This window comes from Prionailurus bengalensis, chromosome D1, assembly GCF_016509475.1.
Source record: "Prionailurus bengalensis isolate Pbe53 chromosome D1, Fcat_Pben_1.1_paternal_pri, whole genome shotgun sequence".
NCBI classification, from domain to species: Eukaryota; Metazoa; Chordata; class Mammalia; order Carnivora; family Felidae; genus Prionailurus; species Prionailurus bengalensis.
This window is the reverse complement of record NC_057346.1, coordinates 56258369-56273583: the sequence shown is the minus strand read 5'-3', so window position 1 is coordinate 56273583 and position 15215 is coordinate 56258369. Positions and strand designations below refer to the sequence as shown.

The 15215-nt window shown below is 38.7% G+C and overlaps 1 protein-coding gene across 2 annotated transcripts in view; it reads left to right on the top strand.

Moving 5' to 3' along the window:
- The window catches only part of UVRAG (UV radiation resistance associated), a 297500-nt gene that overhangs the window by 210156 nt on the left and 72129 nt on the right, over positions 1–15215 (top strand). For both annotated transcript variants that reach the window (XM_043580203.1, XM_043580204.1), the window contains one exon: positions 6285–6363. In XM_043580203.1, the coding sequence (XP_043436138.1) occupies positions 6285–6363 (79 nt within the window). The remainder of the gene's footprint in view (positions 1–6284; positions 6364–15215) is intronic.

The following is a 15215-nucleotide window of genomic DNA, read 5'->3' as shown; positions in this document are numbered from 1 at the left end:
ATCTCTCAATTACAGTGCCCTTACTCTTCTATTTTGGCAACTGAGAAACAGAGGAGACAGAGAACACAGGAAAGAGAAACACTCTCTTTATTCAAAGTATTGCTATTATAAGTCACTTAACACCCAAGTGGATGAGCCATCGAACACCCGGCTCTCTCATTTTCTTGATCTTTGTCACCAATGAACTCTTGCATTTCATTGTTTTCATTTACTCCCATGGTTCACTCCAAATCACGTCATCATTTCAGTTCACATCCCAAATCTGATTCAGGCATCTTGCTCTCTGATGACTACTTCCTCTCCTTCAGCTCATTGGTTCAGCCACTTGTTCATCGCTCCTCTTGGCGACCTTCAGACCCTGGCCCCTTTTTTACAGTTTAGATATTATGGCCCATTATTTTAGTAACACTTTTGTCTTGCTCCCTGTTGCTTTTTGTCATCTTTACAGCCCTGCTGTCCATTTTCTCTGTACTTGCCGCATCCAAGCAGATGTCTAGAGAAAGTGACACGATAGCACCGTTATAAACTCATGATTAATTACCACTTCTGGACTTCCAGTAGTGCTCAGCAGTTCTGTTACATTTCTTTATTCAAGTTGTTCTACCATTTGATCAACCTTCCATTTGGTTCGGCAAAACAGACATTAAAAGTTAACGCATGATCCCTCCCTCTCCATCACTCTTCACTTCAAGCCATCACCAAATCTTTATGATTTTATTTCCTAAAAGCCTTCCAAATTGGTCTCGTTGTTGCCATATCTAATACTGTTGCCTTCGGGGCGCCTGGGTGGCGCAGTCGGTTAAGCGTCCGACTTCAGCCAGGTCACGATCTCGCGGTCCGTGAGTTCGAGCCCCGCGTCGGGCTCTGAGCTGATGGCTCAGAGCCTGGAGCCTGTTTCCGATTCTGTGTCTCCCTCTCTCTCTGCCCCTCCCCCGTTCATGTTCTGTCTCTCTCTGTCCCAAAAATAAATAAACGTTGAAAAAAAAAATTAAAAAAAAAAAATACTGTTGCCTTCGTCCAAGCAACCATGATCTCTCACCTACATTACCGCAACAAGCTGGTCTCACCTTCTCCAAACCTCATGAGATGGAGAAAACCACGTGAGCAAAATAAGGCTGCACATAAATCAGGCAGACAGGTCAGATCACTTAGGCCCCGAAAGCTGAGGAGAGGAGTGGAAATTGAAGACAATGATTAGGAAGCAGGGCTGAGAAGTGACATGATAAAAAGGTTGTACTTATGGGGCACCTGGGTGGTTCAGTTAGTTAAGTGTTCGACTCTTGGTTTTGGCTCAGGTCATAATCTCACAGTTTGTGGGTTTGAGAACAAGAGTTTGTGAGTTTGAGCCCCACGTCGGGCTCTGCGCTGACAGTGTGGAGCCTGCTTGGGATTTTCTTTCTCTCCTTCTCTCTCTGCCCCTCCCCTCTCGCTCTTTCTCAAAAATAAATAAATAAACTTAAAGGAAAAAATAAGGTTGTACTTACATGGGTAAAGAATAATACTGGCTTCTAGTGAGTAGACAGGAACGCTGTTAAAACATCCTACAACGCACACAACAACAAAGAGTTTTCCAGAGTGGCAGTGGAATGGAGAGATAAGAATGTTTCATAGGAAAAATGATTTGTTGACTTGGTGAATCATCGCAGGTATAAAAGACAAAGAAGGTGGGTAAAAATTAAATGTCATTCTAAGCCTGAGTAACCGGTAAGAGTGATGGTAGAAAACTAATCTGGACAGGAAAAAGCATGTTAGTTTGAAGTAAAGTTATGGACTCAAAACATACTGAGTATGTATTGTCACATGTTCTACAAATGCATTGAGCAAAAGTGATCTTAATATGCACAGTAAAAAATTTGAATTAACTATAGCCATATCCTCATCCCCAGTTGAGATTTAAAGCACGCTCTTTTGCCTGGATTTTTACTGTAGTGGGTCTCCATGTTTCCTTTCTTGCTCCCCTGCAGTTTATTCTCACAGAGTAGCTGGAGTGTCCATGACTAGAATTTGATGTGGGACTTTGAAAGTGAAGGCAGGAAACTATCACCAATTGGGAGTCCTTTATAAAAATGTCTAGGTTGGGGAGGAGAGGGTAGTGCTTATAACAGTTGTATCTTTTTTTTTTTTTTTTACTTTTATTTATTTTTGAGACAGAGACAGAGACAGAGACAGAGCACAAGTGGGGGAGGGGCAGAGAGAGAGGGAGACAAAGATTCCAAAGCAGGCTCCAGGCTCTGAGCTGTCAGCACAGAGCCCGACACAGGGCTCAAACCCACAAACCATGAGATCATGACCTGAGCTGAAGTTGGACACTTAACCGACTGAGCCACCCAGGCGCCCCACATTCGTATCTTTTTAAAGTAAGAATGATTCAAAATCACTTTCTTTCACAATTTTTTTCTAAATTCTGTGAGATTCTTTGTGTATACATGCACACACACCACATATAAAGACCATACATGTGAATCTTTTTCTTTTCATTCCATTTACTTGCACTTCAGTAGATCTACTTTGTAGCCTTAGCTATTGCCCATCATGATGACTCTTTGGCATTATATTTTCATGGTTCCTGAAGGAAGGATGAAGTTATATTAAGTGTATTTACTTTTGCATGTTCAATATTATAGAATCTTGGAGATGAAGGAGGTGTATTTCATCCAGTCTAATGAGTCACCCAGTGTTTGATCCGTCCTCCCTTGTCAATTTCTAGGGCTGCTATGACAAATTATCCCAGACCTGCTGGCTTAAAACAGCAGAAAGTTACTCTCTCATAGGTCTGGAGGCCAGAATTCCAAAAGTAAGGTGTCAGCAAGGTTACACTCCCTTCAAAGGCTCTAGGGGAGAATCTTTCCTTGCCTTTTCCAGCTTCTAGTGGCTCCAGGTATTCCTTGGCCTGTGGCCGTGTAACTAATTTCTGCCTCCATCTTCATATGACCACCTTCTCTGCGTCTCTTCCTCCGCGTGTCCCTTGTACATTTATTGGCTATAGGGCCCGCCCAGATAATTGAGGATGTTGTCATCTTAGAATCCTTAACTTAATTGCAGCCCTTTTTCCAAATCACATTCACAGGATTTGGATATGGACATACTTTTGGGGGGCCACCATGCAGCCTGTTAGGCCCTCTGAGTATATGTCCGTTATTTGTTGCCCAGCTCCTAACTGGCTGCCTCTACCCAAGATCTTTTGGATTTTGACTAACTCTGGGGTGAAGTCAGTTTTCCTGTAACTTTTACCATTGACTTCAGTTCTCCCCGTCTGAAACCATGAGAACAAAAACATCTCTTTTTCTCTCAGAAAGCCCTTCATTTGTTTTCTCGGAGACGTCTCTGCTCCAGACCGAACACCTCTGGTTCCTTTAGCCGTTTGTCTCAGAACCATAGCTCGCATCCTCTTAATTATCTTGGTTGTGCTGCTTCTCTGAAGCACTCAGAGGTGAGTAGAAAGAATACTGAATTTATCGTTGAAGACCTAATACTCAGGTCATGTCTCTTCTGCTAAGTAGATGATCAAGGCAAATCAGTTTTCTTTTAAATAACAAAAACACTGGACCACTCTACTTCACTGCATGCTTTTTATAGTCAAATGAGATTGTTGCAAAACCTATAAGAAAGTTTCAAATTATTTATCCACATGCTTATATTGAAAAAACAAAAACAAAACCGACATTAACTCCCAGAACTGAACACAGATCTCTCAGTATAGTCTGAACCAGTCTGAACCAGTATTTGCCAATAGCATGTTTCCTAATAATCTGCTTTGTTTCTGTTAATACAACCTGGGATCACAATAGCTTTTTGGTAGTCATGCCATGGCTCTTTATTCATACTGAAATTACTGTGTACTCAAGAGCTCCAAATCATCTCCACACATAATCTATTTATGCTTTCTAATTCATTGATACATACCATGTAGAGTCAGTGAATTTTTCGAATAGTTTGGAAATACAGTTGAATTTGAAATGTATTTCATATCGATCATTTTAGTTGCCTTTTCTGTAAGTTTTATAATAGGAAATATAAAGTTCTTCCTCCAGTTATTTAATGTAATACCCCCCCCCCCTTTAATGAATCCTATTTTTGACACTAAGGACATTTTTCTAGTTGTACTTGAATGACCACATTCTTATCTAAACCTTCTACAGTTGCTAATGTGATTCTCTGTCTGTACTGAATTAAGATGCCTTTGATTTGTATCTTCCGTCCTGATGGTAATAGGTTTTACCCATTAAAATGGATTTCATTTTTCTAGATTGCTTAATAGATCTATAAATCTATGTACTTTTGCAAAGTGAGATGAATGTGTAGTAATTATAAGCTGCTATACTGTTCAACTTGAAGTGACCTCTTAAGAATTTGAAAGCAATATAAGATGTGAACTCTGTCCTCATGTTTGATCTGTCTTACAATTGCACTGTTTGACCTTGGGCTTCAGTTACTCTTCAGATTTGTTTTAATGTTACATGCACACCTTGTGACTTTCTATAAAGAAGTCCCAATGAAGTGATAAAGTTGATGTTGTGAGATCCATTTTTTTAGGAATTTGGAGACCTGGTTTTCAATGATACTTATTTCAGTGTACTCTTCTAACATTTGAAATAGTTTCTGTATTTATAAATTGAAAGTAGAGATACACGTAGGCTTGGAGAGCTGTGCAGATAGCCTTATAGAATAACAACTACATAGTACAGTGCTTTGGAACTCTAGTAGGTTCCTTCCAGAGGGCCCCCATGGTGTTATGTCTTTGCAGTTAGGTAGTTCCTTTGCAAGCTTCCTCATACAAATTTGGATGATTCCCAGACGCACTGTGAAAGCCTGGTGTTGCACTTTTGTTTATCCTGAATTTGCTGTCATTTTTATGTATCTCCATTTAGGGCCACACCACATTCCTAGTTTATTTTTTACTGCTTCAATAAATACAGAGCTGTATGTTCTTAATGGATGTATGAAGCATTTGGTGTTCCCTTACTAGAGAATAAAGACAGTTCATGACCTTGCTCATTCCCCAGTGCCTATAATTTAAATTTTTTTTAATGTTTATTTATTTGTGAGAGAGAGAGAGACAGAGCACGAGCAGGGGAGGAGGAGAGAGAGAGGGAGACACAGAATCCAAAGCAGGCTCCAGGCTCCAAGCTGTCAGCAGAGCCTGATGCGGGGCTTGAACTCGCAAATCGCAAGATCATGACCTGAGCCAAAGTCAGACGCTTAACTGACTGAACCACCCAGGAGCCCTGTCAATGCCTATAATTTTATAGCACAACAAATTTACCTTTTAGAAACTGTATGTTATCAACAACTCTCAAGAATTTAATATAAAGATTTTTTAATTCTGTTTCGTTTATATTTTCTAGAAAACAATATCCAGCAAACTTTATGGAATGTACCTTTCCTTGGGCAATTGAAATTGAGACTATCCACTAATTGTTACCTTCCATTCATTTCAGTAGGATTATTTTATTTTTGAGAATAATCATATATTGCCAAACTCAGGAAGGTGAAGTTTTCTTCTTGACCCTAAGTTGTGATTGATCTGGATTTGTGTATTTACTTCCGAGGGAAAAAAATGTATGCTTAGTTTGCAGGGATAGGAAAAAGGAAATGGGAAACTTATTCTCTAAAATAACTCATCATCTTGATAAAGATCCACAGATCTCATGCCTTTGTTATTTCAGTAAGTCAGGTTAAAGTCTTAGGAGAGCTCTGTGGCGTGAGTATATTGCTTTGGAGAAGTAACACCCAAGTAGCCACCCATGTGGGTGTGAATGAATTTTTGGTGAATTTTCACTTCTATTAGTACTGTCGATTTGACTGGCCACCTTTCAAGAAGCAGAAATCTTATATATTGCTTTCAAGTCTGATTTTTTCCCCTTAATCTTCTTTTCCCATATAGTAGAAGCTGAGATGTCAGATCCAATGTATTAGAGGAAAAAACTTGTAGGATCTTAATTTTGGCATGGTAAATTTGTGATATGTAAATATGAAACACAGTGGCCTCAACTCCTTGGGGTTAGTGGGTCACTTTTTTATATATTAGTCCCTTATTGCATGATCTACTCAGTTTTTTGTTTTTTTAAACAAAGCAACCATTGATCTGATTTGACTAATTATGAAGATAATAAGGTAATAGATTGCAACACCTATAAGGAATTTAGTTCAAGTCTTCAGATACTTATGCCTTATTCAAGGAACTTCTACCTTTGTCAATAACTTGGAGGTTGTTTTACTCAAACTTTGGAAAAGATCTGATCCTGCGTAATTTTTTTTTTTTTTTTTTTTTTTTTTTTTTTTAGGTTTCCATTATATCCAAAAGGAGGGGAGAAGTTACAATTTGATTATGGTGTCTATCTTCTGAACAAAAATATAGCACAGGTAAGTAAGTAACTTCTGTCCTTCTCTACTTCTCATATACAACCTACTTCCTTGGATTGCTAACCTTCTTTCTTTATAAATAAGTACTACAGTTCACTGTTCTATTTAAGCAGTTACAGTGATAACGCAAAATTCTTTTTTGGCTACAGTTTTATTTTATGTCATTCTAAATACTACTGAGAAGCAGTGGGTACAAATTGAAATCCTCCTACTAAACTCAGAAACCCTTTACTGAGTTGTGACCTGCTGGTACACTATACTTGAATGTGTGGGTTTGTATCTTTTTGCCTCTGTACCTTTGCACATAGCTTTCTTCTCTTAGATCACTTTCTTCTCTTAGACCACTTTTGGGGACTCATTTTGCATTGGGAGTTGTTTATGGAGTAAGTTTTAGTGCCTTTGGCCAGCCTTCAATGGTCTCCTCACCTTACTATGCAGGAACCAAAAAGAAAGACCAACCATGTGGTCCTTCCAACCCATCTGGGGCTTTTGTGGCTCTCTTAACATCAGGCCAGTTAGTACCTCATTTAAATAATGTCTTTCCATATGCTGTAGAAAGACTAACAGATGCTTCAGTCTGCATTTTTCTGAAAGAAATGCACAACATTTCTTTGGCATACTTGACTAAACTTCACGAGGTAGACGTCCCATAAATTTTCCAGTTGTAAAGGAAGATCACCTTCAGTGCTTTGTTTTTATTTGGGCATCCTTCCAATTAGAATATCATGTGGATCAGTATCCACGGTTTGGCTGTCACTTAAAGACATTATCAGCTGTATCCTCAGACTTTTTTTTTTTTAAGGAAGCAACAAGGTTTGTGATGGATTTGTTTTAAAAGGTTGCCTTTTATCCATATGAATCTAAAGACTCAATGAACAGTTCCCTTATTCATTCCTGACAGATCTAGAATCATTCCTCCATATGGTGTCATCTTTGCCTTTCTTCCCCTCATTCAGTATCAGTTTAGTGGTTTTTTTTTTTTAATTTTTTATTTAGATTCCTACCCTTTTGATAATGGATCAAATTTGTAGTTTGCAGTCCTCAGTTCATCATTGTCTTCATAAGCTCATACTCATTGCCCTCTCAGCCATACCGCTTTATTATTATTGCTGTTTCGGCCCATTCTTTACTCCAGGTCGGCAGCCTTGCTCGCAGTCTCTGGCCTGTGACTCATCTTTCCATGTGCTATTCTTCCCACACCTGATGCGTTCCCTCTCTCCATTTTTGGATACTAACGTATCTTAGTCTAAGACATGGGACTTCAGGAGTGCCTGGCTGGCTCAGTTGGTGGAGCATGGGACTCTTGATCTCGGGTCATGAGTTCAAGTCCCACATTGGGCATGAACCCTACTTAAAAAAAAAAAAAAAAAAAAAGCACTTTAATTCCAAGGCTGTTTTATGCTACTGATTATAGTCATTATACTATGAAAAAAAGCAATGCTTAGACAGAACTGGTCAGAAGTGGCCTAAGAGTGCATTAAGGGAGAAGAGGTCTAAGTAAATTAGAGGGTACCTCCAGGTGAAGTCAGCCATGTGGAAAGGGGCACATGGATACTAGAGTCCAGAGTCTGGGGGTCAGAATGCCAGGAAGGTTGGTAGAACCAAGTTTTGGTCTGAATTCAGAGGTCACTCTCTCCTTGACGTGTTTTCTGTTTCTTGCTCTAAGTACCTACACCCTAAGGTCCAACGTCTGTTGGAAGATTCCAGGTGAAACGTACTCCTGGATTTCCTCATAAATCTCAGCTGCAGACACACATACACACACGCACACACACACACGCACACGTACATACCCATGCAAGTATACGCACATTTAATTACTTCTCTGGGCCCAATAAGAATGCCTATAGATGGTATAAAGAGGTGTTAGGAATAGCCCAATTTACTTTGACAAAGTTGGAGGCTGACTGTATACAGTGGAAAATTTGGGAAAGTCAGCCCTTTATCTCAGACTCTCATCCCTAGTCCTGTTCAGTCCTCACTTTGGAGCACTTCTCAGGAAGCCTCTGATTTTATTCTTAAGTGAACTGAGTCCATAAGCATGCTGAACTAGCTTTATTCATCTGTTTAAAATATGGGTTACTTCCAGTTATTTTGTATCCTCTGCAATTTAATAGTCTTGTTGAAAATTTGAGAGATTACACTATGTGTGCATTTAAGATTGATACATTAATTACTTTAAATCCTGAGAGAGAAGGCATCTTGCTCTCTGATGTTTTTTCTTCACTGTTGTGGCAGTTTTAAAAGGAGATGACAATACGCTTTTTATAAACAGATTTTCTTAGGTTTCAGAGTGCATTCAGGAAGCCTCTTCTGACAATTTAGAAAGAAACTTTTAGCAAATTTGTGACCTTTAACCTTTTTTTGGTTCAACTCTGTGTGTTTCATCTTTAACCGTTTCTCTGAGAATGTTTCATTTTGTCTTTGGCTTTAATGCCATCATTTTGTTACGTTTCAATTTGTAACAAATCAAAGGGCCATTAATTAGTTTGGCCCCTAACCATGTATTCTATCAGTAAAATATTGCCACCTTTTTAAAGATTTCTTTTTCTTTACGTACATTCTAATACATGTTGTCAAAGGAGAGTTTGTCTTCTCAGCCAGCCTCATTTATACCCCATCTCTAGAGATGTGAACAAATCATACTATTAAAATGGCCCCACCTCAGTAATTTATAAGCCACGTTAGTGGAGGTGGATGAAAGCATTGGCATATGTTAAAGTGCCAGAGAAAAAGGAGTGAAGTCATTTAATACTGCATCCATAACTTGGTTGAGGATTTGAATAGTCAATAGGACCTTTCATCACAACCAGAAGTAGTAGTAAAATCACTTTTTTGGTAGAGGAAATGACAGAATTTAGTAATATTTGTTACTTCAGTATTTGGGATCAGTCCAGCCCGTTTTGAAAGCACAAGCTTAGAAAGACAGGCCTTCAAGTAGAAATCCTCAAGTGTTGTTTGAATTGCTGAGAGGATTGGTATGGCCTGTTTGCCCTCTTCCTGTCATTGCGGTCTAAAGGTATGTGTGTGTGTTCTGTGCTGGGCTTTGAAAGTGAATAAAGCAGAATGTCTTGGTTTTAGTACCATTTAGTAATATTTTTCACGTGTCAGCCCCTTTGTCTGGTAATAGCTTCCTTTGTTGGTTAACGTGTAACCCTGTAGGAACAGGCCTGGCAAAATTCAAGCACAGTATAATCATCATTAGTTAAAAAAAACAGGTTCTGGGGCCCCTGGGTGGCTCAGTCAGTTGAGCGTCCAAATCTTCATATCAGCTCAGGTCATGATCCCAGAGTCGTGGGATCAAGCCCTTTGTTGGGCCCCTTGCTGAGTATGGAGCCTGCGTAAGATTCTCTCTGTCCCCCTCTGCCCCTCTCCCCTGTTGCGTGTGCTTTGTCTCTCACTCTCTCTCTCTTTCTCTCTCTCTTTGTCTCTAAAAATAATAAAATAAAATAAAATAAAATAAAATAAAATAAAATAAAATAAAATAAAATAAAATAAAATAAAATAAAATACCAGGTTCTGCCATAATTGTCAGTGAGTTTATAAGTACGTTGTGTTAGAATTTGTGTATAGCACAGTAGTTTGCTTTCAGTTTCCAGAACATAAACAGTAGTAAATAAAAAAATTACAATGCTTTTGCCTTAAATTAATGGAGAGTTTTATAGTTTGAAACACACACACATACACACACACACACACACACACACACACACACACATACCCATATGACCTCATTATCGCCTACAAAGTGAAAAGGGCAGCTAATGTTAAATGAGTTTGAAGACAGTATGGCTGTTGACATCTGTCACTCCAGTTAGGATCACATATTCCAACAGGTGTGTCAGAGATTCTGTTACTTCCATATACTTCATTGTTCTGTGTACAGTTGACCCTTAAACAACATGGATGTGAACCATGAGGGTCCACTTATATATGGATTTTTTTTCAGTAAGGACAGTAGAATATGCGTTAATCAACTGCTTATGTTATTGGTAAGCCTTCCAGTCGATAGTAGGCTATTAGTAGTTAAGTTTTGGGGAATCAAAAGGTAGATGCATCTTTCAACTGTGTCGGCAGTCGGCATCCCTGACCCCTGCCTTGTTCAGTGGTCAACTGTATTTCCATCCTAAAAGTGCACACAAATCAAAGAAGGTGACATTCTCAGATAGGAAAGGGACTGAATGTTCATTGAGTAGAGGCAACTGTTTTGCACATTATGATATTTCTATTAGTAAGCGCAATGCTTGAAACACTATAAAGTCTCAAAAGATGTTGAATGAATGAATGAATGAATGAATGGTGATACAGCATCATCACACAGTTAAGAAACTGAGATCCAGAAAAATCATGACTTCCTTAAGATTGATGAATTGATTCAACAAGTATTTTGTCACACTTTTACCGTGTGCTGTATATTCTGAGTCTCAACTGAGAGAGCAGTGCATGAGACATACAAGATCCCTGCCTCATAAATAAGCCAGACACAAAAGCACAAATATTGTATGGTTCCACTTACATGAATTATCTGGAATAGGCAAGTGCATGGAGACAGAATGCATAGAGACCAGGAGTGGTGGGTTGGGGGGAGGGGGAAATGGGAGTTATTACTTAGTGGCTACAGTTTCTATTTGGGGTGATGAAAAAATTTTGGATGAAGATGGTGTTGGTAGTTACAGAACATTGTGAATGTAATTATGATGAGCCTGTGTTATACACCTAAAAATGGTTAAAATGACACATTTTACTCAATATATTTTACCAGTTTTAAAAATTAATATATTAAAAACCATTGAATTCTATCCTTCAGATGGGTGAATTATATATCACAATAAAGCTATTTTTAAAAAAGAAAGGAACCTATGTCATTAAACTTACAAGCTAATGGAAAGAGACAGACAGTAAACAAAATAATTTTAGATTGTGGTTAAGTGCTGTAACCGAAATCAATTAGGCAGTATAATGGGAAGTACCTGGAAAGGGACTTGCTCTAGATAATGTTGTCAAATAAGCCTTACTGAGAAAGTGATACTGAGCTAAGACATGGAGCTGACAAGGAATCAGACATGCAAAGAGCTAGGAAACAGTGGAGCAGTTTGTGCAGAAGCCCTGATGTAGGCAAGAGCTTGTTGTTTTTAAAGAAAGGTAGATAGCCAATGTGATACGAGTATAGTAAATAAGGGGAGAGGTAGCCAGGAAGCATATCATATAAGGCCTTAGAGATTATAAAGAGTTTCAGTTTTGTCTTAAATATAAAGGGAAGCCATTGAATAATTTAAGTAGGAAAGGGACTTGATTTGATTTATTTTTTCAAAGGTTGCCCTAGCTGCTATCAAGGATTATGGAGAGCTAGAATAGTAGTAAGTTACCACTGGGGTGCCTGGATGGCCCAGCCGGTTAGGTGTCAGACTCTAGCTCGAGTCATGATCTCACGACTTGTGGGTTCGAGCCCCATATTGGGCGGTGCAGAGCCTACTTGGGCTTCTCTCTCTCTCTCTCTCTCTCTCTCTCTCTCTCTCTCTGTCTCTCTTTCTGCCCCTTCCCTGTTCATGCTCTCTCTCTCTCTCTCAAAATAAATAAATAAACTTGAAAAAAAAAGAGAGAGAGGGAGAGAAGTAAGGTACTACTTAGAGGGCTATTTCAAAAGACCTGATGAGGGTTGGTGGTAGTTTGGACTGGGATAGTAGGGATAGAGATGGAGAGAATTGAACAGTTTTAAAATATATGATGGGTGGTGCTAAACATCAGTAATCATCAGGGAAATGCAAATCAAAACTACAATGAGATATCACCTCACTATTATCAAAAAGACAAGAATTGGCAAATGTTGGTGAGGATACGGAGAAAATGAAACCCTTGTGCACTGTTGGCAGAAATGTAAACTGGTGCAGCCAGAATGGAAAACAATATGGAGGTTCCTCAAAAAATTCAAAGTAGAACTACCATATAATCTAGCAATTCCACTGTGGGTCCCTAACCAAGGGAAATTTACTTTACCTTCATTTACATATTCATTGTAGCATTATTTACAGTAGCCAAGACATGAAAACAACCTAAATGTCCATCAGGGGATGAATGGATAAAGAAAATGTAGTATGTGTTCACACACACCACACTCCGGAAAATTATTCAGACATTGATAAAGAAATCGTGCCATTTGCAACAACAAGTGGATGGACCTTGAGGGCACTGTGCTAAGTGAAACAAGTCAGGTAGAGAAAGACAAATACCAAAGGATCTCTTTTATATGTGGAACCTTTTTTTTTTTTTTTAATTTTTTAATGCTTATTTTTGAGAGAGACACAGAGTGTGAGTAGGGGAGGGACAGAGAGGGAGGGAGACATAGAATCCGAAGTAGGCTCCAAACTCTGAACTGTCAGCACAGAGCTCAGTGTGGGGCTTGAACTCACGACTGTGAGATCATGACCTGAGCTGAAGTCAGATGCTTACCTGACTGAACCCCCCAGGTGCCCCTATGTAGAATCTTCAAACAAAGATCAAACTCAGGTACAGAGAATGTTTGCTGGTTGCCAGAGGTGGGCGGGGGGTGGGGTGGGGTCGGGTGGTGGTTTAAGAGGTAGGTAAAATGACTGAAAATGGTCAAAAGGTAAAACTTCTAGTTATAAATCCTGGGGATATAAGCATGGTGACTATAGCTAATAATACTCTATTATATATTTAAAATTGCTAAGAAAGTACAAATCCTTCTTGACTTATGATTGGCCTATGTCCTGATTAAACTCATTGTAAGTTGAAAATACCATGCTGAAAACTTATTTAATACACCTAACCTACTGAATGTCATAGCTTAGCCCAGCCTACCTTAAACGGGCTCCGAACACTTACATTAGCCTACAGTTGGGCAAAATCATCTCATACAAAGCCCATTTTGTAATAAAGTATTGAATATTTCATGCAGTTATTGAATACTGAAAGAGACAAACAGAATGGTTGTATGGGGACAAAATGGTTGTTAAGTGTATCAGTTGTGCTCTGTGCCGCTGCCTAGCATTGTGAGAGGATCGTATCACAAGCCTGGGAAGAGATCAAAATTCAGACTTAGAACTATGGTTTCAAATGAATGTGCATCACTTTCACACTATCCATGACCCACACCATTGAGAAATCGTAAGTCAAACCATTGTAAGTCAGAGACTGTCCATGCATCTTAAAAGTTCTCACCCTAAGAAGAAAAATGTGTAACTGTATTGTGATGGATGACTAGACTAATTGTGATGATAATTTTGCAATATTACATCTATCAAATCATTATGTTGTACACATGAGACTAATAGAATATTTTATGTCAATTATATCTTAATAAAATCATGTCATGGGAGATGAGCTAATGGATTGAATGTGGGAATTGAGGGGAAAGGACTAATCAAGAGGGACTTCTAGGGTTCGTGTATGAGCAACTGGATGCGTGAAAATGCCGTTTATTGAGATAGGGAGGAGTCTAGGAGATGGGGCTAGGGAAACCAAAAGTTCTGCTTTGGAATTGTTAAGTTCGAGTTATCTTCTAGAAATCCAAGTACATTCATCAAGTAGTCCACAGGGTATTTGGGGCCAGAACTCAGGGCGGGGAGGCCAGTAGTGGAGATAAAAAATTGGAAGTCATCAATATAAAGATGGTATTTAAATCCATGGAACCAGCATGTTAAGTTTCACTTACAAAATTGATTTCACCACTAAAGAATAAAAATTTTATCATATTTTCCAAAACTATGTCTTTTCCTACAAACCACAAGAGAATATAGCACAGCGTAGCATACAATGTCTAGTTGTGTGTATGTTAATCAGTGTGAATATCTAAACAATAATAAAAATTAAGTGAACGGCAAAAAAAAAAAAAAAAATTAAATCCATGGAACCAGATAATATCAAGCAGGAAGAGAATGCAGAGCTCAAAAGAGAGAGACCCAAGTATGGACAGAAACACAGAATGGGATTTGGTTCTGGGAAATCACATTTAGAAGTTGGGTGGAGGAAGAAGCAGTAGCAAAGACTAAGGGGAATGACTAATCAGGTATGGAGAAACCCAGGAGAAAGTCGTCATGTGGAAACTAAGAGAAGTAAATTTCTAGAGGGGAGGAGTAATCCACTATGTGAAATCCTGCTGTAAGATGATGTAGCCAGCAGACTTGGGAATGTGGACGTCGTTGACAAGAGCAGTTTCAGTAGATCAGTAGGTGTGTTGAAGAGTGCATAGGAAGTGGAGAAGTGACATTGATTGTAGACACTCTTCTGACGTGTGTTCTGTGAAATGAGATAGATAAATGGGCTCATAACTGGAAAAGACCGGGGTTAAGGGAAGTCTTTTGTTGCTTTTTAATGTTTGCTTTGTGGTAATGTGGAGTTGCTTATTTTTTAAGATGGGAAATATCAGGCCGTGTTTATATGCTGATGAGAGTGATCAGATAGAAACAGAATAGCAATACAAGATTTTAAAAAGGGATACTTGAAGGAGTAGTCTTAGAGAAGGGGAAAGGAAATAGGATATAGAACATAAGTGAACATGTTGGCCTAAAATAAGAAAAGGGGACATTTTCAACACACGTAGCTTAAAAAAAAAAAAAAAAGGCCAGTTACATTTAAGAATGCCATTGGTGAAGCAGTATAATTATTAATTATATGAAATCTTGACCCTTGAGTACATATCTTTTCAGTATTCTATGTGATGGAAAGGGAAATATACATAAGCACTTCTGCTGCCTGCTGAAGTATAATGGTGTTTCAAGAAAAGGACTTGTGCAGTTGAGTTGCTAATAACTAAACTACCTGATTTTTTCATGGAACACCATCTTTACTTGAAAGAATAACTAAATCAACAAACTATACAGACTTAGATATTT